This window comes from Pleuronectes platessa, chromosome 12, assembly GCF_947347685.1.
Source record: "Pleuronectes platessa chromosome 12, fPlePla1.1, whole genome shotgun sequence".
Lineage (NCBI taxonomy): Eukaryota > Metazoa > Chordata > Actinopteri > Pleuronectiformes > Pleuronectidae > Pleuronectes > Pleuronectes platessa.
Genome location: NC_070637.1, coordinates 20,268,532 through 20,293,833, shown reverse-complemented (window position 1 = coordinate 20,293,833; position 25,302 = coordinate 20,268,532). Strand labels below are relative to the sequence as shown.

The 25,302-nt window shown below is 44.6% G+C and overlaps 1 protein-coding gene across 1 annotated transcript in view; it reads left to right on the top strand.

Annotated features, from left to right (window-relative positions):
* Positions 1–1,878: 1,878 nt before the first annotated feature.
* The window catches only part of grid1a (glutamate receptor, ionotropic, delta 1a), a 207,445-nt gene continuing 184,021 nt past the window's right edge, over positions 1,879–25,302 (top strand). The window contains exons 1-2 of the mRNA XM_053436519.1: positions 1,879–1,957; positions 3,507–3,662. Of these exons, the coding sequence (XP_053292494.1) occupies positions 1,879–1,957; positions 3,507–3,662 (235 nt within the window). The remainder of the gene's footprint in view (positions 1,958–3,506; positions 3,663–25,302) is intronic.

Here is a 25,302-nt window from a genome sequence, read left to right as displayed (position 1 = left end):
AACGCAAATATTACATATACACTCTGATATGTGAGCCGGTGTTCACCAGGCACCATCTGGATTTCTTTGGGCACAGTTTGTTCTAAAACGCAGTGTGTCCGAATCTTTTCTTTTTAAATGACAAGGTCACACTCACAAAAGAAACAACATGAATAGTAAAGAAAAAGAAGAAAATGGAGATGTTTTTTTGCGTGACCACATCTGCAGTATCCACAGGTGGCCAGCAGGGGTAGTGTGTGGTTTTACAGCAACTTTGGAGCCACGGATGTTTATTTCTCGGGATGAAACACCAGATGATGCATAACATTATTTTAAACATGAGAGATGTGGATTTATTTAGTTTTCTCGAGTTAGGTTGATTTCCTGATTTGCGAAACAACAAATAAACAAAGAACTAACAAAGATGTGAGGGAGCTGCTGTTTGCTCCACAGGTGCCTCCTCCTCCTCCTCCTCCTCTTCCTCTCATGCGTCTCTATGAGATCTGTGCACCTCCCGTGCCGCTGAAAGTTTGTTCTCTGTGCCTCTGACGGACTTAACCAAACAATTAAGAGATATTTCCGTTTGTTGTTGCAGCCACGAGAAATATCCTTTAATTGTAAGATTATGCCCATCAAGAAACTCCCGTCGTCCTCCTCCTCCTCCTCCTCTTCTTCATCGCAGCTCTGCACACGACTGGCACTGCTGGAGCCGTGTAAGGCGTGGAAGTAAGAATTCATGGCAACCCCGTGCAAATATTTGTGCATGACAATGAAATTAGCCCGAAATGAACATAATCCCGCGATAAAAGCGAAGGGCGTCAACCATCAATTACTGAGCAACACGGCTCTGGTAGGAAAATAAGCAGATGTTGCGCTCCTCCGTGCAGCTCCTGCGCCGTGCGCCTCATCCATGCAGGCGCTGTGGCTGCTCCTTGTCCGTCCCTCATCCATCAGCTCTCTCCTCCAGGAGCGCGCCGCGTAAATCCGTCTCTCTGCCCATCAGCTGCGGTCCGCCGTCGTCTCCACTCGAGTAGAGCGCTGGGGAAAAAAATGTGCCAGAGTCTTCCTCTGTGCGCAAACGCCAACTTCTCCCAGAAAAAAAAGTAACCATCGCCGTCCACTCCTCATCCCTCCAGCCAGATCATTTGTTGGGATTCATTTTTTTGTTGCTGCTTGTGAGCGTTTGTCATTTTCTGTTCAGCCACCAAATAGAGGGCTGATAGGGTATCAATTATTATTATTATATTTTTTGCCTTTTGTAACCTCCCATCATTTAGTTTAGCTGCCGGCTCTCCGCGCGTCTTTCTCCGGCTCCAGTCCAAATCATTTCTATCCGGCTTGTCGGGACAGCAGCAGAGTCGTGAAGGCTCTGCAGTCACGTGATTGAGACAGGACTGAGGAGTGCGTTGTTTTTCTCTCTATGTGTGTGTGTCTCTGTGTGTGTGTGTGTGTGCGTGCAGGAACGAGCGTCTCTCCGTGTGTAGTTAGAGGGGTGTCCCTCCTCCGCATTTTGTGCTGCTTGCCATGCTTTAGACGCCGGAGCGCAGGGAGAGAGGCGAGAGTGAGTGAGGTAACGCCGGTCTCCCTCTCCGGGCTTGCCTGTCTTTTTTTCGGTCTCACCTCGGGTCCGGTTCCTCCTCGTCCTCTTTTTGAGCCCACCTTCCTGTGGTCGGCTTCTTTTTGTCCATTAAGAAAAAGAGAGAGGGAGGGAAAGAGCTGATCATTTGAGAGGGGTTTCATGCGGGTTTTGCTCATCCAGGAGGAGGGACGCGCTTCTGTTACGCACTAGGTTTTGATCATCTTCTGTTTTTTCTTTTCCCTTTTTTTCGGTGCTCCATTTGGACAGTATACAGGACAGCCGAGCGCAGCTTGGATGAGCCGCCTCGCTGAAATCCCGAGATGGAGTTGCTGCTGATCTCTGTTTCCCTGTGGATATTGCAATGCAATCCGGCCAGAGCGGACTCCATCATACACATTGGTAAGCGTCCGGTGAATCAGCGTGCGGGTTTGGAGGAGACAGGTGCAAGAGGCAGGAGGTGCGGGAATAAAGCTCAGCCGGCGCAGATCTGCGTTCATCTCAGGGTTTATGGCGAGAGGGCGGGATAAATAGTCTATTCAGCTCACATCCTGTGTTCGAGCAACACCTCGACTCTCGAGCGAGTTTAAAAGTTGCTGTTTTGTAAATGGCTTCGCCTCAGACCTTCACCTTGTGTCATTATTCATCACTATTCATTTGTTTCCACCTGTTTACGCAGGATTCCACTTTGCTGATCATTGCATTCGCATTGGCTTCACATCTAATCCGTATTCCTCGGCCTGTAAACTGCCTGTGTTCTGTATTCAAACCACATTACGCACGAGGGCTCGTGTCAGTCGAGCTTTGACGAAATTAAGATCCAATGGCCCGAGCCCCTGAGGCTTTTTTAGACTAAGCTACCTCTTGTCTGGACCCGACAAGCCTCAACTTTCACCGGAACGTGACTGCAATGTCAATAACCGGACAGAGGGAATGTCAGTGGAGTTTGGTTTTAGAGATGCAAAACGCATAGAGCCTCTTTGTACTGAAACTTCAAACCAGAGCTGCCTCTCCCTCCGGAGATGATCCAGGGATGCGTTAAACTCATCACGACACCCAGGGTTCTGATCCGATCTTTGTCCTGAAATAAATTTCCTGTTATAGTTTTGAAATGTGAAATCCCCTCTGCACACGCACATAGATACAAGGAATAACCCGCCTTGGTCTGCGGTGGCTATTTTACGCACGCAGTCACGTAGCCACTTATAATGACTGGGTTTTTTAATCTCAGTTAAAAACGTCAATGTCACGATGAGATCGAATCTGGTCTTGGTGCCGCTGCTGCTGCTGCTGTGTCTGCTGCTGCTGCCGCTTTACAGTTTACTGCAACAGTCTGGCAAGCAGCAGGTGCTCAGTCACCGGCTTAATACAGCAGTGGGACTCCGTCCAGAGAATGTTGGCTGATGCCCCGCATAACGTTTTGGGTTCTTTCTCGTTTCCTGAAACCCTTTTCCCCGTTATATATGTGCTTCTCCCAACAGCAGCTGATTCCATTTTGATAAAAGGGAGAGGTGGGGGGGGGGGGGGGGGGGGGGGGGACAGTGAAGCATCAGTGTGCCTCCCACACGAGGCCTGTGCTTCTCACTGGTCAGGGTTTCACTGATGGGGCAGATTTTCTAAGTTTGGTTTCTTTACGTAATGCAGCGTGAAGCGGCTCCGTCGCTCTCCGCGGTGCTGAAATGCTTCCAGGGCGCGCTGGAGACGCGCAAGTTGCGCAATGTTAAATGATGAATAAACCGCAAAAGATGCGATTTACTTTCACCTGCTGTCATCGAGTCATACATCACCGTGACAGGTTTTGCTCAATCACATTAAAAAAGCTTATAACAGCCAAAACGTCTGGCTCAGTCACCTCTCCTCCACCTCCAGCCCATATCGTTCGAACCACACTCCCTCGACGTTTTCCCCCATACCCCCCCCCCCCGGAATAACCTGACATTTTATTCAACAGGTGCCATATTTGAGGAAAACGCAGTGAGGGATGATGAGATTTTCCAACTTGCCATCTCAGACCTGAGTCTGAACGACGACATTCTGCAGAGCGAGAAAATAACCCACTCTGTGAAACTTATCGAGGCTAACAACCCTTTCCAGGCTGTGCAGGAAGGTAAGAGTGGCTCCCCCTGGATCCTCTTCTCAATAAACTCCCCCTGCTTTTTTTATTTGATGATGCGAGTGCTCATCTTCGCTCAGTCAGTACAAAGTCTCCCACCACTGGGCAGATTTTTCTTGAGCTGGTGTTCATTCATATGTTTATCAGACAGTGCGATGGCTGATGGAGCAAGGCATTGATTATGGCCCATGTGCATCTGAGGAAAATCGCTGCCTGTGTGTGTGTGTGTGTGTGCATGTGTGTTTGTCTGTGTGTGTGTGCCGCTGCTGTACCAAATCAAGGTGTATTTTATGGTTGAAAAGCTAGGTGGAAGCATTGCTTTAGAGCACAGCAGCTATAAGGACATGTGAAAGCAAAAATAATTCCAAGATGATAAAACGGGATTCCAGCACCAGAACGCCACTTACGTAATGACAGGGGAGAAAGTACATTTATGGCTTTTATGTCTGTTTTGAAGGATGAGCACTGCAATCGTCTTCTTGCACATTTATCAGCCCTCAGTGCTTTTTCTTTGAAATGTTTGTCTGCCTCATCATGGATTCCCTGAAGTTGTGCAGAATGTAGGCTACACACACCTCCACAACAGGCAGGAAATTAGCAATGAAATAATTTTTAGTCAAGGTTATATCTCTCTTTCTGTCGTTGGATGCTGGACCCATACTGTTGACTGCAAAAGTGATTAAAAATTCTTCTGCTGAAAAGAATCATTAGGACTGTAATAGGTTCCCGGGGACCTTCAAAGGGTGTTTGTGTCCCCTGCTCTTAGTTACCAGTCTGGACTTTTGTCCCCTGTTGCACAAAGGCCTTGATGACTCATTGCTATTCATGGGGCCACTGACAGGCACAGAAAGATGATAATATGCTCCGCCTTCTGCTATAAGTATCCAGTTTCCTTTAGCTGTTGTGTTTGTTACGGATATCTATCTATTATAAATATTGTTATTACTATTATTACCTCTGCCATGGAGGTTATGTTTTCACCTGTGTATGTTTGTTGCTTTGAGGGATGGGGCCTGAGATGAACTTGTTACATTTTGGTGTTTATGTGGATTAAAGGCTGGATCCAGAATTTTCTCTTTCATTTTCTTTAGATGGTAAAATGGTAATTAGCTGTATTTATATCGTACCTTTCTAGTAATGCTAGAGAACACCTTGGCTTTCGCACTGAAAGAGCAACCCACTCTACCTCCTGAGCCAAAGTCGACAAAATGTTTGTTAACTTTTCAGGGAATAATACACACAACTAGTTTTCCAACTGCATATTTATTGACGAATAAATCATTTAGGTAATTGGACCACGTCCTTTATGGAGTTCAGCATCTTACCGGAGGAGGACACTTTGTTATGCACATTTGAGGATCTGGGTATCAAACCACCAACCTTCAGGTTATTGGAGAACCCTCTCTACCTCCTGACCAACAGTTGGCCCTCAACATACAGATTCCCTTGTTTTTATTTCAGTTTTCTATGAACATTTGAAAGATCTTGATTTTCCACTGTTTAGCACAATGTTTCCTGACAAATACCTAATTTAGGTTTACAGACCACTTCCTGTTTTCCTTTATATCTTTTCTCCCAGAACTAGACAATCATTTGTGGGATATTTTTGCCTCAGCTTATGTATGTGCTTTACTGTTGCTAGTTCACATCGTTTTTTTGTACGTCATCCTCTTACATTACGATGAGGCTCACTTGAACCAAGCGGGTTCTCTAAATAAACTGATGTACACAGAACAAAAATTCAGCAGCTTTCTGCTGCAGAGATAAGATAAAAAAATTCTATATTAAACACATGCGTGATCAGACTCATTTATCATTCACTCTTGCTTGAGACGCCACTGCATCAATTAAGCCGACTTGCCAGCAAATCATTTACCACCAGTGAAACTTCATCCACATTAAACCTACACACTTGGTGGAGAATAAGCTCATTGAACTCACACTAATAATCTTAGAGACTCACAATCCCCTACACGATATGTATATTTCATATCTCAGGCTTACAGGAGATGTTGATGCTGTAAAAAGCAGAGAAGATTTGAAGAGGGCTCATCACTGCAGTGGTGGTGACTGAAAATGACTCAGAGCTCATTTCCTCTGATTGAACTGCCTCTTGTGGCCCTTGATTGGGCATCATTTAACGTGCTTATTTATTGTTTACAGTCGGGCTCCTTATAATCACAGATTCACTGAAGTGGCTGATTAGTGGGCATTTGAATTGTGGAGAGCAGGGGGAGTAATGTGCAGGCGATGACACGCGGATCAATGTGTGGCCCCCTGACTCTGGCTCTTGACACCATAGGCAGGGTGGTGAGTGCTAAGTGACAACTTGAAAGTAAAGGGTGACCTTTTTGCTGTGCTCTTTTGTTTGCCGCCGTCCCGCTGTGAGTGGCGGCCAGGTCCTTCCCATTGCAGGGCAAGGAGGGAGGGGGAGCGGAGGAGGGGGGGCACAAACACGAAGGAGAGTGAGGGGAATGAGGATGAGTTGATGGAGGAGAATATCGAGGCTGCTGGAGAGATTGAGGGTGAGGAGAGCAACAAGGATACGAATAACCATGAGTAAGGTGGCGGGAGAGAAAAGGAGAGAAGGATGATCAAGACTTGAATAAACATGAGTGGACAAAAGCAGTGCAGAGGGAGAATTAAGATAAGGGTGAGGTGATGTGGGGGGGGGGAAATTTGCGAGCCCAGTGAGAGGAGCGGCTGCAGCGTCATGTTTGTCCTTCTTTGCTTCCCGTCGCCCTTGCTCTGGTGGAACAGACATTAACAAGGATGTCACACAGAAACTATTGAGTCCGCCCCATTCTCTTATCGTTCAAAGATGACAGCTCCAGTCTGACTGGATGAACTGCCTGATCACACAACTGGCAGATGCTGTCCTATTTATAGGCTGGAGACTCTGGGGAATGGAGAATGTCTATCCCTCAAGTAGCGATGCTTGTCATGAGAGTGATGGTCTTTAGATACCCGCAGCTTTGCGATACAGTGAGAAGAACAAAATAAAACATCAGTGAAACAACTCTTACTCATATCTGCTTATCTTTAAGTTCATATACTCTATAGAGATCAAGGTGAGGCAACGGCGAGAATTGTAAAAAGAGCAAAACCCTGTTTCTTTTTTAGATATACATAATTCCGTGAAGGGGAAAGTATTTAAATGCACGTCCAGCCATCTTGATCAATCTTAACACGTCACAGTCAATTATCGCTCAGCGGGGACAGTCTGGGTCTCACAGGGATATAAGACATTAGCAAAGTCAGTAAAAGTTTGGAGCCTAAAGGTAAAACTTCCCACTTCACTTTACACCTTGTTCATTTGTGACCCTCGCTTGGTGTGGAAGTGGAAATCTGTCCTCTGAGACGGATACAAAGCTTCTATAAGCTCCTCTGTCTTGCATTTTATTCAGAAGACGAAGGTGACAGAAGAGATCCCACCTTGTTGTGTGATTATGTAAATCCAAACCTATGCATATATCAGGAAGAGTCTTGCCCGTAAGGTTGATTTTTTTATTTCCTATTTCTGCTGGAGTTGCTGAAAGGACACAAGCAGAGCCTCTTGAAATAAATTACCCAATGTAAGCATTTCCCCTATTGCCTCGATATGGAGAGACGACAGGATTGTGAAGGGACAGGGCTGAACCTCAAAGCGCTTCTGCAACATTTGGTGCAAATTAGAGAAACACCCGAAAAGGAGAGAAAATGCGCCATAATATAAATGACAGAAAGCCAAAAGGGTCAAGTTGTCATTGGTGCAGATGCATTGTCAAACACAGTGAGTTTAAACAAGAGCATGCGTCCATGCCAGCAGCTCTGTGAGGCTGCTCTGGCACCGCAGTGTGTGGAGCTAAATGTCAACATGCTAATGTGTTATCAATGACAAGGCTAACATGCCTTTTGTTTTTCATGCTCACGTTGATGTGCTGGCTTGATCGTGTGCCTCTCAGCTCAGGAATGAAGCCAAACATGTGGCTGTGTTTTGTTGAGTCAACAATGGAAATAGATGAGATGCTGATAAATGCTTTTGTCTCGTTACAATCACGTTACTGTAATTCTCGGTTTACCTCCCGTATTTAATCTTCTTTACACCATTTAAAAACTGTTGCAGACTCTTTAGATGATCCAACAGATGGTCACATATTTACACTCATTTAAACCTCCCTGCTCAGGCTTTCATGTGACTGTAGAATTCATTTTTTAAATGTTGGTGTTCTCCCGTAGAGTCCAAACAGATCCAGGCTCTCTGCGGCTGTCTTATCAATTAAACTGGAGATTAGCACTAAACACAAAGTGCTCGAGGTGGGAATTTCATTAGTTTTGCAGGTATTTGGTCATAAACAAAAGTATTGGACAGATTTACACGTTGATCTTTTGTTTGCACCAGATGAAATGTCAGCGAATTGACGAAGCTGTTTATCATTCAGGAACCATGAATATCTTTCTTTCCCCTGAAATCCACCCGATCTCCGCGGAGATATTTCACACAAAACAAAAGATCAACCTGCTGCTGGTGCAAATTAAAAACTCAGGGGGGTTTACATGAGGCTTTAGGATTTATCTCTGAATGCCGGCACAACATTTCACGTCCATCCCTCTGGAGCGGACCAAAGGAAAACAAAAAACAGGGAGAGATCACAACCTGTGACAAACAGTTATATGCAGAGAATCATTAGTTCAGAGATTAAACTAAAATGTTGGAAATACACAAATTATATTCTGTTATTTACACTATAGCAGGGAATTTAATGTAGGTGACTCTTTAAAGGTTCAGTGTATAGAATTTAGTGACATCTAGTGGGGAAGTTGCATGTTATATTTCAATATAAAGGACCCATTCAACAGCAACTTGTACAATTTCACACCATTAGAAACATCATTAGGATTATTTCATACTCAATTTCTGCCAATAGATCCCTTTGACTTAAGTCTTACACACTGGACTTTAGATAAATTGTCCATGTAATTGTGTGAAAACCCTGATTGTTCCACTTACATTTTAGAGCATAACTCAGTGGTCAGTGGCAGTAGTTCTCTGTAATGTACATTAATTGCAATAGAATAGTCCCAGTGAGACCATCTCTTCACACATGGCACAATGAGGAACCTTCCATTAACATCTAACCCCAGTTGACTGGTAACTTCAAGGAGGAACGAGTTCTCCGTCCTTTTTTGTGCATTTAAGCCGATGGATTTTTTGTTTTGTCTTTTTTATTCCCTAGCTCAGTCTGAAATGACCAAATTCAAAATAATGGTTTCTTTGCAATAGTTGGCGTGGGTAATGTAATATCCTACATCTGATGCTCTGCTTATGACAACTCATTACTAGATGTGCGCTAAACGTGATGGAATGCGGCCCTTTCACTATTATTGTCCCCATGAATTTAATAATGTTGTATAAATCTTGGTAATGGTTTTGTTTTTTGTTTTTTTCCCTCTGACCAGCTCTACACAGAGAGCGGGAATGATCAGGCCATTTTACCAGCCCCTGTTAATTACCCAATGGTTATTTTAATCCATCATAAGCTCCTCAATGGGCTGTATAAAGGGCTGCTGGTACCTTAATCGGCTAAGTGATGCCGCGGCAGAGGGAGAGACCTACCTTGTACCATTTAATCCCTTCACAATGTGAGGCCCACTGTACAGCGGCCACATATCGGGTTAACCTTTAGGTGCCGGCTTGGGGTTCACACGCCAGTGCACAAATCAACACAAGGGGTCCAGGTAACGGGAAAGAAAATATGTAACTTCTGTTAAGGGAAGTGGTTGATTAGAAAGGGAGAGAATGATGCACTCGAGCCATTTCAAAATGATGGTCATAATAAACCAGTGATTTCCCTGCAGGGGGCTTTCTTCTGCAGTGGGCAGACGGATCAGAGGAAAAATTGTGGAGTTGCTCGGCTGAAAAAGAATGATTTTAAAATAGAGGAACAGCCACTGGGTCAGCACTCGCTCCTGCACTGGGATTCCTGTGTGACAGAGTCTCGACATCGGTAGCAGTTGTCTCTTCTGCTCGTTCTCAGGCAGCTCCTGAAAGCGGCACAGACACATTTCTGGGAATGAATTATGAAGAAAAGCGAAAAGGTGAAGACATGAAAGTCGGTAGAGCGATTTCTGCTTTGGAGTCAGAACGCTGGGTTCGCTGATCTTCTGATTAATTTAAAGGAACGACATCAATTCTCTTAAATGCCACGTCTGATCTACATTCAAAGGAATAATCGTCCGTGTGCGAAATGTCACGGCGAGCACGGATCTTTTTAATTTGAGTAAACGGGGCCAGGTTGGTTGTGACGCGCGGAGAGGAAGTTTTCTACGGAGAAGTTTTCCACGCACACGTAAATAAATAAATAAATAACGAGCTGCGGCTTTTCAGGAAATGAGGAAGTTGTGTTCGGTCTGCGATGTAAACAGAATCACTGTATTGTGCTAATTAGAAAGAGTGGCAGTCGCATTGCATCCTAGTGCCTTTGTGTATTCATCACTCCCGGTGGTGCCACACTGGCAGACAGCTTAGGGCTGATTACAAAGCATCCTCATCGCTCCTCATACTGGTGTGTTTATCGAGGATCTGCTGTGAGGTCACTGGGTATGAGGCAGACTAATGGCTTCCTGGCGGTATGGTGGCGTCTCTGAAGGTAAAACGATGGGGGAAAAACTCAATTTAACAGCAGATAGGTGGTAATTGGCAAAGTAAACAAAGATCTGGATTCAAATTTGATTGTTTCCTCTTCCTGTGATGCAGGATTTTTGAAAATTTGGCTTCACAGAAGATTATTTGGATCCTTTATCGCCGAGAGACGCTAGCATCAGGCAACCAGTTGTATCCTGGCCCGGCTCTGTAATCCCTGCTTGAGACACATTAAGCGCCTGCATTGATTTTCTGATATGACAGCAGCGGCACCTGATGTCTGATGAAGGGCTTAAAGAAGGAGGGGATATTATCAAAACACCTGCACGCAGGCCACACGCAAAGTCACCGAGCTGCCTGTTCTACACACACAAGAACACGCAACATATGTCTCCCCCATCACGGGTCTCTCGGCCCCATGTCTTATTCATGTTCCCCCCGTCTTCTGCCGTGTGACAGATTTATAACGAGCTGCAGAGAACACTGTGACAGATGTTGGTGCTTTACCACGACCCCAAACATCCCCCCCCCCCCCCCCCCCCCACCACCGCTGGGGATCGGCCATCAATACTGCTCTACCTGTTAGAGCGAGAGAGAGAGACGGAGTGAGACTTAGACACACAAACACACAGGGAGGGGGGAGAGGGGAGAGAGAGAGACAGAGAGAGAGAGAGAGAGAGAGAGAGAGAGAGAGGCCCAGAGGAGATGTTATGTCCAATCAGATTGATGCTGATGAGCCCCTCTGCCTCTGTCCGCAGCCCCACATGTTACCAGCGTAATGTGCTGAGATGACAGTTTGTGTTTTCTGTTGCTGACAAGTGTTGCAGTCGTTTGGTGAGCAGTGGTGTCGTGATAATAGTGTGGAGATGAGAGGGTGTAACTCGCTCTACTGGCTCGGGGGGGGGGGGGAGTGTGGATAATTTACTACCCACCACCTGCACCATTGGCGGCAAGAGGACTTTATTCCCGGAAGGAAAACGAGCAGCAGAAAAAACAGGCCTCACGTAAATCCCATTAGAGACTAAACAGGAGTCGGCTGCAGAGGTGCCCAGCGACCATCTCCGACTTCACACTCTGCTCAGAGAGGGAGATCAGAGACGAGGGGAAGAAAAGGAGTCGTACTGCGGCTGGAGGGGTGAAGTAGAGTGAAGAGCCAGGAGGGGGGAGGCGGGCTGGTGGAGATTAGGGGGAAAGCAGGGGAAAGATAAAACAGAAAAGAAGACAAGTGGGGCAAAGTCATTTTTAAACATCTCCCTATAGCCTCATTGGTGAAGAGATGCCAACAGGTTTTTGGGGAGCCCCTGTTTGCGTTACTGCCCTCAGACCCAGTCGCAGAGTGGGACCATCTGTCACACGAATCCCTCCTCGGCCTTCTCACAGCGCCTCGGCCTCTCCATGGTCGTCTACAATGCCCAGGCAACGTGGAGTTTGTCCAGAGATGAGACTGAGCCAGTGTGTCAGTGCTGTCTGAGTGAAATCATAAACCAGCTTGAAACCTCTTGAGTTTGGAGTCCAAATGCGCTTTCTTATATTAATGTGCTTCAAACTGTTTCGCCTGATGAATAAGACTTTTCCTCTACAGTGAAAACCATCAGGCTGATTGCTCTGCTCATACTGTACTGATTCTGTACCTTGATATTTTCTGTGCTGATTCATCGACTGTTTTCCGACAGACGTTTAACCTGTTTTTGCCTGAAAATGCAGAAAAACACTTCCGCAGCTAATTGGAACGAAAAAAATAACCAGAGTCCCTGATGAATAATTGATTTGTTATTGTTTCCATAAACCTGTTGATGACATATTTCCGTATTAAGTAGGTCACAGGTTGTCTTCAAATCCATCAACATCAGGGCCAACCCTTACCAAGTAAATGAGAGCTATAGGTTCTGTTAAAGCAAAGGGTCATCTCTGGGTTTTAATCACAACACGTTGTTGAAATCCTGCATCACCGACCTAATTAAATCTCTTTGTCCCTTTGTTAACTCAATGTAAAGAGCTTCTAAACACAATAGATGACCTCATTCAACAAAAAAACACCTCAACACAACACAACACCACATCACTGACATATTCACCACCAAGAAAGAGGTGGATGTTAATTATGGAGCCATTTTCCTGCAAAAGCTTTAGAAGGTGGAGACGACCAGTGTGCCGCTCTGATGACGAACACCTTTCCATGCAGAAGAGGTTGCAAATGACCGGTGTGCGGGTCCATGGTCACGGCCACTCATGCTGTCAGCCGGAGCCACCGAGGCACTCAGCGCTGCTCTGACATCGAGGCACTGATCTGTGCTCGAACCCAGATTCTTCCTGTTCTTTGACAGGGTTATTTCAAGGCCCCCGAGGTGACGTTCAAGGCACTTAGGGCTTATTATCATCAGCCGTACGTATGGCGACTTGACAGGCAGCTTCCTTTTTTTTTTTTTTTTTCGTGGTCATCCATCCAAACTTTGTTGAGACATTTCAGTAAAAATCCAAAATGCCAACCTCTGTGCACTGGAGGAAATGTGAAGGGATCACCAACATATTTTAGGGTTCACTCTCTGAGCAGCACGCACGCACCAGATTTCATGATAATCCATCCGACAGGTGACATGTTGAGACACCTCATACCTGCACAAGAGGTGGGGACTGACAGACGACTGTCACTCTGCTCGTGTGACTAAAATGTGCAAATCGAAGCTACAATATGTGTAAATCTGTTTTTCTCTTAAATTCCTCCTAAACCATAGAACATTACATTCACATACAGATTTAACCCGTTTAAGCAAAACCAGTGCTGTGGCCGTTTGGACTGGTGGTGGACCATCAGGGCTCCGTCCACCGTGATGTGGCAGCTGTCGTTAGCATCACTGCTCTCGGTCGGTACACAGGTGTCGTGCCCTCGTATGTTTAGGGTGAACTATTTTATTGGAATCTTTTTGTGTTTATCGTGGAAAAGCAAATGTTCTTTCTATTTTAGTTTTTTTCCTAAACTAGAAGCGGGGCCACACCTTAGAAAAATATATTTTGAGCAGAGGTGAACACTTCCAACTGGGCAACTGACTTTTCCCCGTTCACCTGTGCATCAGTTAAACAGGTTAAGGGGAGAACGAGGTGATGAACTCACTGTTAATGCACCGTTTGCATCTTTAAGTCATTTCAAACCCAAGGCAACGTGAGTGATTCATTATTTCCCTTGGATGAGACGGAGCAGGTTCATCATCCCACATTATTGTGTCACTCTGAGACACACACAGTTTGTTTTGTTTGCCTCAGACGCGACGTGTTTCCCGAGCTCTTTGCAGCCACACTTCTCCGCTGCCCTTCAATCACTGCGTGTTTACTTTTCTCTCCGAGGACTAAAAGCCTCTTCAGGATTGTGTAAATAATCACAGTGTACAAGTCGGAGCATTCACAGCGAATGTAATTGATTTGCGGGTTCGGGAGCCTCTCACCTATCAAGCTGGTTTTAGGGCGTCTTTGTTTCCCTTGAACGTTGACATACTGTGTTACTGTGCGTCTTAATATACGAAAAAACCCAGCTGCTGTGACCCAGGTTCATCTCCCAGAAGTCAAGCCTCCAGACTGGTACCATGCTCCAACAACCATTAGCACTGGTTTATGATTAGAAGTCCAGATAGACGTGCATAGAATTACGGCCAAACCTAGTCTGACCTCTTCTCCCCCCCCTTTCTTTTGTTTTGGAGTTGGTTTCCAGGGGTCTTCTTCAGTGCAATGATCACAATGTGTGTAGGTGTGTCACACAATGCACAAGGAAGTTGAGTCAGTAAGAAAAGCAGCTACGTACAGACGTAGATGGTCGTCAGAAGATGAACCAAAGCGACATGGGGATTGTCTTCTTGAATATAAAGGAGAGGTGTGTTCATTAGGGTCTGTGCTCATACTTTCTTTTTCACTTTGGATGCGTTGTCTTACATCTGGGCCTCCTCTCTAACGCAGGGTGACAGTACATACACTAAAGCCAAATCATCACATATTTGTGTTTTAGCCCAACTGTCTCTCCTGCAGATCTGTAGGACCAAAGGTTGAGTTAGGTGGACAGACAGGTTACAGCTGGAGGAAGGTGAGAGGACACTGACTCTCTTGAGAGAACGTCCCCCATCATCCATCCTTCCTGTCCATCTCTGGACATTGAGTGACCATCACAATTATCCTATTGAATCATTTCCCCCTGGATACTACACTAAACTTTAAAAATGTCAAACTATATAAACTCTTTAATTTCTACCTACACTTTTATCTAAATTAGAAGTGACCAGGTTCATCCCCGAGAGTGCTTCCTACTAGACTTGCAAATACAGTCACTTCCCCCGTGCCGGCTTAAATTAGCTCCATGATAGATACCACGCAGAGCAAAGAGCCTTCTTAATTTCATCCTCAGAAGGGAGTCAATCATCAGAATGTGACTGGCTGGTCAGGGTTGGTCCTTTAGATAACTGCATGCATTTAATATATGAGACCAGAATGTGAAGGCACATAACAAGAGGCTTTAAATATCACGAGCTTGTGCCCACACTCCCCACATAAGGGAATTACATAATGCATATCCTCATCCGTTATATGAGTTTCATTTACGTACTGGCGGCGTCACCGTGTCCCAGTTCTCAGCATGGTTCTCGGAATAGAGTGAAATCCTGAGTTTCATGGCTTTTGTACAAATGAGCCTTTAAATGATCAAATTGGATCAAACTGGGGCAGATTTCTCTTCTGCTAATTTTCAAATGCAGTCATTTTGCAGATAGAGAAGAGAGAGGAGGTGAGGAGAAGGAACATCATAGTTTCCAAACAACAATGTGGTTGGCATTTAGCGCTGGTGCCCTTAGTAACAGGGTGTCTAAGACTCAGCTCAGGTAGTCACACAGACACACACACACACACACACACGCACAAACCAACCCACCCTTGGGCAAAAGTAAGATTGTCTCTATTGATTCTCAGGCAGTTAAGCCCTTGGTTGTGAGAACCTTCTCCACTGGCACAGCAGCAAATACTGTGTCCCGGGCAACGAGAGAAAAAAATTATTAATGAACTCCTTAGAAGAGCAACATTCTCATGAGGTCAAACACAGGGAACACAACAAAAAAGTGAACTTTCAGTGTGTAGAAGCTTATCTTCGCTGTGCAACAACAATATCATAATCACAAAAAAAAAAAAAAGATGCCCGAAAGCCACCATGAAAACACACAAAAGGGATGAGTAGGAAGAGAAGAGGAGCAGCTCGCCTGCAGGGGGGATGGTGAGGAAGAGGAGCGGAGGAGGACGTAGCAGGGTTTCAGATCATCTCTCATAACTCTCCCTTTTCTCTCGGACGGCTGGAGGATGTCTATCAAGGCAATGTCATCATCTGTGGCAGTGCCAGCTTCCTCCTAGCAACACTCTGGCCGGCCACGCACCCGGGAGGAGCGGCTAGAAAAATGAGGCTTCTCCCCGTTGAATAGTTTTCCCTCACTGACTCACCGCATGCCCACTCACTGCCACAACAAAGCCTTCTTTTAACAGCACGAAAATGGATCTCTGGACACAGTCGCATTCACTCCAGCACAGCGCTGCGCTTTTGTCAGAGGCTTGTGTGTGTTTGGGGAGGGATCACTTTGTGTATGAGTCTGTGTTTGTTATTCCGGATGTGGCTGTGCGGCCGATTAGTTTGTGTAGTTAGTGTTAGTGAAACTGCATTTCTTTATTCCCTCCACAACAATATGTTAATGTATCACAGTGCAATATATGGCTGTTGCCAAATACATGAGAAGAGCTTTTTTATTGGTGCATATGTTGCATCTGCATATTCCTGAGTTTGTTCTATTTTACACTGGATATGTAAAGATGGCGGCAGTTGACATTGCTTCTCATCCATTCAAGACCAAATACAGTTTGGACCCCATGGATTCTCATATTAAACATTAGGGTTAGGTTTAGGTAACAGGGTTAGGGTTGCAGGTTATGGTTGAAACCCAATGATCATTTCATTTATGTCTTTACTACTGACAACTAGGAACTCAAAATTCAAGTACATTTTGGTGCAAGCCTCTTTCTCTCCCTATTTCATGCTTACACTGTTCAATCATTGAATGCAAAATCATCCAAAAATAGAAAATTGCTTTATACTTGTTATAATACTCTTAAAGCAGCTTAAAGGCTATTTTCTGAACATAACCACAGAACTTCCCAAACACAGGCCCCAACAGAATTAACACCAGAGGTTGCTGCTGCTCAGCTGCGGCTGCATCTAAACCGTGTATCTAGAAAATCACATTGCAACGTTCCTACATAGTAATTATGTTGAGTGTACATAGTTCTCACCCTGGAACACGGGTGCCACCGAGCTCCACTCTGCTCCATGGTCAAGATTAAATTTACAGTGAACAGTATTTCACACGGCACTCGGAGTGAGTGATCAAATGTCTTGATCCAATGCATTGGTTGATGTGGCGTCAGCTTCCCTCTCCAGAGAGCAAATTCCCCCCCCGCCCCGTCCACCTGTTGACGAGGGAGAAACGGAGCAAGAGATACGAATGGAAATGTGTTTTTCTGGATAAAAATCAAGGTTCATGCACAAGCGAGCGAGAGGAGCCCTATGGTTTCAAATACCTGTCACAGGAGCGATGGTTTTATAACCCATCTAATGATATCTCAATAAACGCACGATGAAATCAGTCTCTTGACAGGGATGCTGGGAGAATTTCTTTAAATGCTAATGTGCAGACGCTGGAGGGAAGATATTTTCTGTTTGTCATAATGGACGTGTGCCGAGCAGCGCCCTCAAATTAGCCGCTCTGTTCTGAGGAATGCTTGATGTAATGAGATCCTGCGTCGCGTAGGAAACAGGGATAGGATCAGGGATTAGCTGCTGGAGAGTTCACCTTCCATTTCTTTGTCTCGCAAAAGAAAGCGAGGAGGTGGTAATGACCACGCTCGGCCGTTTCACCCTCTGAGCCCAGAGGACAGAAAATACACAAGAGCCCAAAGTGAAAGTTGCCGCACGGTTGTGTCTCATGGGACTTCCTTTGCTTTTGTTGGTTCTCCAGGGATAAAGTGCTGATGGACTTATTGTATTTACATTTCAACATGTCACTAGCCTGGGTTCCAATGCTTTTGTTTCTCCTTCAAATCTGTGGAGACCGCACATTTGTTTCAGTTTTCTGATAGTTAAGTCGATTTTGACCTTAAGCCGAAATTTGTTTTTATTGCCGGTCGGATTTCTGGAGCTTTACATGAACATTATTAATGTGATTTAACCAGGAAACGAGTTGACCTCAACCCCACAGGCCAAAAGTCTGTTCCCTTTTGAGCCCACTTTCCAAATCCAACACATTATCCATGTTTAATAGATCTCGTGGGAGGAGGGGGGTGGGGGGGGGGGGATCGTGATAGTTTATTGTCGTGGCTGTATTTGATTTAACGTCACATACGACTGAGACAAGCTGCTCTCACTATTTTAAGACCATTTGGAAAGGATTTAGATTATTTTTTTCAGGTTTGAAAATCCCTGTCTGGAATCAACTCCAATCGCTAAGGGGCTAATAGCAGCTTGTGTTACGAGCCAGATCAGGATCACGCCGCTGTTTGTGTTCATTAATGTGTTTGCACGTATTAGTGTGTGAGTCTGGCTGTGTGTTGGTGTGTGCATGTGCGCTGTGCAGAAGGCTCTCTGTCATCCCTGTGAGGAACAGGCTCCCAGCTTTAAGGGTATTGCCTTAAACAGTGTAAATCTCTGATTATGTGTTCCCCCTTATCGGAGCGCAGGGTCTCAACAGGACCGACTCGTGAAATGTGTCATCAATAATCTCGATAGTCCCGTAATGCCTTTCAATCCTCCACTTTTCGTGCTGTCAATGCCATTTTGGCTTTTGCTATCCCTTTTGAACGAGCCCATTCCATTGCTGTTCTCACTCTTTCCAATCCCACAAAGTCTATCTCAGCTTCTTGTATTGCTTCTTAACGTCAGCCCTTTGCAGTACTTCTATGTGCAGAGTTTATCCCGCTGCTGTTTTGCTAAAGAGGAAAAAAAGGCTTTAAAAACTTCGCGGCTGCTTCTCTCAGCAGAAATGGATTACACCTGGCACTGGTTTAGCTCAGGATCAATGTTGGGCTTAAACAAAAGGGGGGGGAAACAGATATATAGCAGCACGAGGGATGTGGGTTTCATTTGATGCTCTCGGACCCTGAGCTGACCAGCGTTGATTATTGATCAGGTTTGATAACTACCTTCACAGGGGTCTTGATTTTAAGAGGCGGTGCGAGTGGATTGAATGTAACACAAAGTCGATAAATGTGGTTCTGGGAGGAATATACCTCAATAACTGACATGTAATGTATCTCACAATCATTGTATACAAATCTCTGTATAGTGATGATATGTTAGTCAATTTTGGTGCAGAGACATTTTTATTTATTAGGGCTGGACAATAAAACATCAGTATTTGAGTTTCTTGGGAAACGTATCATGATCTTTTCATCACATGTTATCATTCCCGAAAGTGTCTGTTATTAATCATAGTAAACTCTCCTTGTTCTACCTGGAGCTATAATGATGATACAGTAGCATGTTTAGCTGCTTTAATGATTCTTCTACTGCCAACTGTGAAGCAGTGGTTTGGTTTTGTCTATAGAAGCAGAAACAGAACCAGGTCAGTCGGTTTGGATTTGCTGACACGAAGGATATGTTTTTGTTTTGGGTTTGTGTTCAGCACACTGCTGATTAGCCACAAAATTAGGTTCAGTTTGATTGTGAGGCTGCAGCTGTAAACTAAATGTGTTTGTTTTGCTTCTTCACGGCTTCCATCCCTTTGTGGTAGAAGAATGATCTTAAATGTTTTGACGGGCTGTGTTCACACATTATTTACGCCCATAGAGCTTAAAGAAAAGGAGGACACCTGTTAATACGGCTTCATCGTGGTGATACTGGTTCAAGGAAAGGTTGTCCTCACGATTTACACAAGGTATCATGACACTGGGAATAAAGCAGATTTGATTATTTGATTGAGCCACAAACAAAATACATTGTTCGTTTATTATTCTTCTAAAATTACAAATTGCATCATCTGTGAGATTTGAATGAGTCAAAAAAACATTTTTAAATTTGTTATAACCATGATCCCTCCTGAACCTTTGCACAGTAAGTACAACTGACATGGAACAATGAACTGTTCAAAACTCTAATTAAAGCTAGGGTTGGTAATCCTGGAAGAGACAACAAGAGCAGGCTACACTTAAAATGCAACCGAAACATCCCACCCCCTCTAATTGACCCTCTTGTCAAAGTATCACCCACACATGAATGTGCACTGTTGATTGTTTACTTCTGGCTTTCGTCTCTGCTTCAGAGGTGTAACCCCCCCCCCCCCCTTTCTTTTAGGTTGGTACAATTTATTGCACTGGCCATCATTCTGCTCCACTGAGCTGGGCCACCTCTCATTTAGGCCCCTAGGATGAACTGTATTGAGTTTTTGCCATCCACACTCTCTCAGCTCTTGTCCTCCGGGCCACTTTCCATCTTGGGTCTGTCTCCAGGACAGTGACTTGGACAGAGTCCCATTCATGTAATAGACAATGTCTCACCAATGGAGTGAGCGTCTCCTTGTATTCCAAAATATTATGCTCTCACAAGCATCTTGTCTCTGGGCTTATCCACATGATGAGCTCCGTATTGTTTACACGTTATATATTAACAGCGTTGTAGGAATGTGGGATCCCCTGAGATTGAACCAACTCTGGTCTCATTTCTGGACTCGTCGTGTTGGAACAACAGTACTTGACCCCTTTGTTTGAAGGGGCAGTTACCTGGTTGAGTCGCACGGAGACATCGTGTTTCTAAGTGACCTTACGTCTCTTGCCCCTGATGATCAAAAGAAAGAGACGTCTCCCTTGCCAGTCAGCCGAAGTCATCGGAACGCAGAGTTCAGATCACGATTAATAAAGAGCCTCTGAAGTTCCTCCTAACCACACACTGTACAGGATGTTTCAGGATGAGATTAAAGGCCACCATGGACAGGATTTCCCAGTAAGAGTCGCTCACATCGAACAGCGCTGTTCTGCAATTAAGTGCTTTTATGGATCCCATTATTTTTTACCGCAATAGAAATAAATGAAGCCTTACAGCTGTCACCTCTCATAATAATATCTACAAGTCAATTTAAACCTGTGGACAAACCATTCATCAGTTTATGATGTTTATTCAATACAACTTAATGCTTTAAATCACCTTTATATTGATATTTTACCATATTTATTGTAATTTCCTTCACTGCGATGCATTTTTACTGTACACACCACAACCCTGCAGTTTACCTCCCCATTGGCTTCTCTACCATCAGCACCTCCTCCTCCTCCAGGCCTCCTCATATTGACAATGCTTACCACATAAAATATGACTTTCATAATCACAATCGGACTAAACAATAACATCGACAGTAACTGAGACAAAACCACACATTAATGGAAAGCCTGTGTGGTGTAATAGATATAGATGATAGCCAATATTATCACCCCGTTAGAGAAGTGTGATAATCAATATGGCAACTCACATCTACTGCTTACAAGTAAAGAAGAATGGATAGGTCTCGCCTTAAGAAACAAACAAGCTGTAATGTCCAGCCTGTATTTATTTAGCCACCACCAAATCGAATCTAAAGGTTTTCTTAATGCAAGTTTCATTACTTCTTCCAGTGAAAACGCTGCTGGTGTGTTCCACTACATGGGAGTAAAGAAATAACATCTGCAGGTGTTTTCTTCTATGAACTAAAGTGATATCTGCTTGGTGACATTGTATATATATATATATATATATATAAACTGCCAGACTGTAGGCAAGAGTAAACAATGTGTATTTCACACCCACTTCACAACACACAATAGCTTTTTGCTTATCTTTGATTAACCTTGTTGTCCATGTCTATGTCCTGGCTTTCAGCTTGTTAATACATTGGGAGCTGCTCCAACAATTCATCGTCTTTGTCAACATACAAATAAAGTTTGTCCCGATAAAAAGAGAAAACACAGAGATGCACGGTGACGCGGGTTTAGCATCTCACATCCAATCATCACAATCACTCAGACACAGCCTCCTATTTGGTATTTACCTCACAGGCTTCATTACAAACAACAGGACGTAACCTGACGAATGTGACCTTTCCATTTACACATGGTTAATTGTGTCTCAAAGGGGGAGAATGACTTTTCCCTTCAGCGACTTGAAAGTGGAGAGTTTTTCCTGGCAGCTCCTTTTTTGTTTTTCCCCGTGTACGGCACAAAGTGAGCGAGCAGCAGCCCACCGAGGCCGCAATTTGTTTTGCCGTCCCGCGTCCTCATCGCCGAACGCGGCTGACCCCCCCGCTTAACTTCTCTTGTCTAGTTTTCATGTTTATTCTGCATTTTCTCTCCTTTTGCCCACGTGTCGTCTCAGGAGGCAGCCTCATTATAGTCTAAATGTTAAGATCCAGGTCCACTTTTCTCTCTCCCTCCATATCTCTGTCTCTCTCTCTCTCTCTCTCTCTCTCTCTCTCTCTCTCTCTGTGTGTGTGCGTTTTTTCTTCCCCCTGTCAAATAATGTGCTCTGTTTCTGCATTTTCTCTCATCATGTAACTCCCTCAACTCGTATGGATTAGCTCTGGAGTCGATTTCCCCCGGGGCTTGTGGGTAATGCCGGAGCCTGTCAGAGGTCTAACCTGGATGCCAGATCTGCCCGTGTATCACATAGATCACAAATAGAGTTGATGCTAATTCATTTCACACTGTTCTACTCCTCGGATGAACTCCCTCTGATTCGCGGGGTGTTGCCGGTTTTCAGCAGTTTTGAGTTTTTTTCTTTTTTTCGGATACAGAGCCTGTGTTAATAAAACCTCCTCTGCCTGCGGGGGGGAATAAAGTACTGGGGTGCGCCTTAAGCTTGTCTGATGTGCTTAGGCCTTTACACAGGCAATACCCCGAATTGCGCTTGATGACATTTTCCACTCCCGGCTCCTCGCACACAAACACACACACACTCACATGCAGCAACGTATGCTTTTAAAGTAGCGTGCACACACTGAAGCTGTTTGACAGGGCATCAGCCTCCGACTCGGCCCCTCTCATGTTGTTATCATCGTGTTGTTTGAAGCCCAGCAAATATTTGCCCAGGGTTATTAACCACATAACATTAACGAGGTGGGTCGCAGTTTGTAGCCTCTTTGAAACACATTGTTTTAAACAGATTTTACTTTGAGCGGTATGCATGTTTTATGTTGTGCAGAGCAATACTCAGATCTAGGTCACGTAGGGGTTTTAAAAACCAGATTGTTCTTTGGGAAATCCAGCCAAAGGGTAAACCCGTGTCCTTTACGGTGGGAAACGGGCTGTGATTTATGTACAGATCACGCAGCCATTTGGTACGGGCTATTATCCCGCATATGATTATCATTATTCTCTTTTGCCTGTTAATCATGGCAATCTTCCAGGGCATGTTGGCAAGGTGATCACATTTAATCTGGCTGTGTAAAGACCACTCCACAGAGGTTGTTTTATCACTTAGGAGAGGAGGCTTGCATTATCCAAATGAAAAACAAGCCTGGAGAAGAGGCTGATTTGTCACAGGCTGATTAGAGCTCTCCCTGGCACCCCTCTCCGCCCCGACAGGAGCTCTTCAAGGTCAGACGCTGAAGGGCCCTAAAAAGCACAACACCAATGTTTATTTCTAGATTTAAGCAGACGGTGCTGCAAATGTCCCACCACTCACCGACGGGGGGGGGGGGGGGGTCCCAGCACAGTGTCTCCTTACACTGCCTGAGCTTTGTACTGGAATAGCTTCCCTGCGCACAGTCGACATAGACATCATTTCACGTGCCAAGTTAACATTACACAACTCTGGTGACAACACACTCTCTACATGTCTCTGGCAGCAGGTGACGTCCGCTATCAGTTAGCCAGAAGATACGTCAAGCTCTGGTCAACAGGACAACAAAATACCTAAAGCTAAACAGCTCCGTGTTGGACTTCTAACGTGACCCCATCCCGAGCACTTCAGTGTGAGGAGACAATTGATTAAAGAGTATTTCACCATATCAAGCATTGAAACTGTTATTTTGTTTTAAATGATTGCAGTTGGGGTTGGGTCTATTTAGTTATGTAAATTGGGTTTTGTACTATTGTATAGTTGCATATTTACGTCCAGCAGCTTATATGTTTAATTTCAACCTCCAATTTGCCATAGATATAAAAAGCAAGTTTTTATTCGTCGACTGCTGTTTTTCAGAAAACGTATCATCTGTCCCTGTCGAGGCCCCGTGCTGTTTTAAAAGTAACAATTTGGTTTCAAAAAACACCTAAACGATTCCAAACCCTCCTCTCTGATCTATTGTTTCACTCTCACCACAAAAGAACAGCACCGTGCTCTTGCAATATGCAGCTTTTTGCCTTTTATTCCAAGCGCGCAACACAATTTTCAATCAGGATTACTCTGTCACCATTACCTGCGGTATTCATTTTGAGATGAATAATGATTTTCGCAGAGGCTTTTCAATGAAGTGCTCGGAGGCAGAAAGTTTAACAATAACCAGCACAGTGGGTGTCAGGCATCGAGATTCAGAACAACAGGCGGAGAACAAATGACGAAGCCGAGTGTAAGGAAACATCCATTATTGCTCACATGTTTACGGATGGCACGGAGCTGTGGACTCCGCCGCGTGGTCCCGTCTGTTTCTCTCAGACGCCGCGTTGTGAGAGACACACAAACAGTTGTTGTGGCAAAGACTTTTACGTAAGCTTTTACAGAAACATGACCCCATATCTTCCCTTTGTTTTATAATGGGTATGGGGGAGTGTGGCAGTGTGTGACTCACTGCTCAGCTTCATATGCTGGTTTCTTTTTCTTTTTTTTTTTGGATTAGTTCACCTTGAAGCTATGGAGGCGTGATCAGTAGAACAGGGCGAATTCCCAGGCTGCTGCATAATAAGTCCTCTCTGGCTTCTTTCCCCCGGGGCCAGACGCTCGTACAATCCATTAAATATCACATGTTAGAAGGGGTCACTAATCTCTCCTCACCTTCCTACCACATCATCTGCCAACAGGTTGAGGTGAAGCTGCCACCTCTCCCCATTCTTCCCAGTCTCATCTATAAAATGGCTTGGTGGAGACTGTCAGCTCAGTGACGTGGTGATTAGAGAAAGCACTCTCAAGCTAGAGGTCCCTCATTTATGCCCTCGGGTTGTCAAACATCTGCATCTCCTCTGCTCAAGCCTCCTTGAACCAGACACCGGGTTCCTGCAACTTCAACGAGAGCTGCACTGCAGCTGATTGGGGAAAAAACACTCCAACTTGAAGGACTTGTTAAGGATCACTTAAGTATTTAGACAACCTGCAAGTTCGTCATGAATTTGGCTGTAATATGATCTGCGGCAAAAAGTGTGAAAATACCTTGACTTGTGTGGAAGATTTGTCCGTTGCATAACACAGAAAACACAACAATAAGAGCATTTTAAACACTGGAATACCTCAGTCAGTCGACTCCTGTGAAGATGATTCTAATGCGACTTTGATCAATAACAGTTAAATACGTTATTACCGCCACCAAGGAGGTTACGCTGAGGTCTACTGTTGTTTGTCCTTCTATCAATCAGCAGGATCAGGCAGAAACCACAAGAGGGATTAGCAAGAAACCTGGTGGAAAATAAAAAGCTGGTGCATTTTCGTGTGGAATCCATAATCAAGGGGGCGGATCCAGGATTTATATTTTCCAAGTTCCTTTATTTTGCATTTTTTTTTAAATATTAATGTGGATTTCTTAGAGAATAACTCTCAAATTTGTATGTAAAGAATGGGCCTTGGTGGAGGTATCTATTCTGCTGATTGCCAAATTGATCATCTATAACAATTATAAATACAAATTGTTCCCAATATTATGCATAGTAAATACGTATTATTCGCAACACTGGTACCGAGCAGTTGATATTTGTAATCATAGGCTTTGACCCCACCGCAACGTACATCGACCTCTGCAGAGAATGAGCATCGATGATAATTACTTGCCCTTCGGGGGGGGG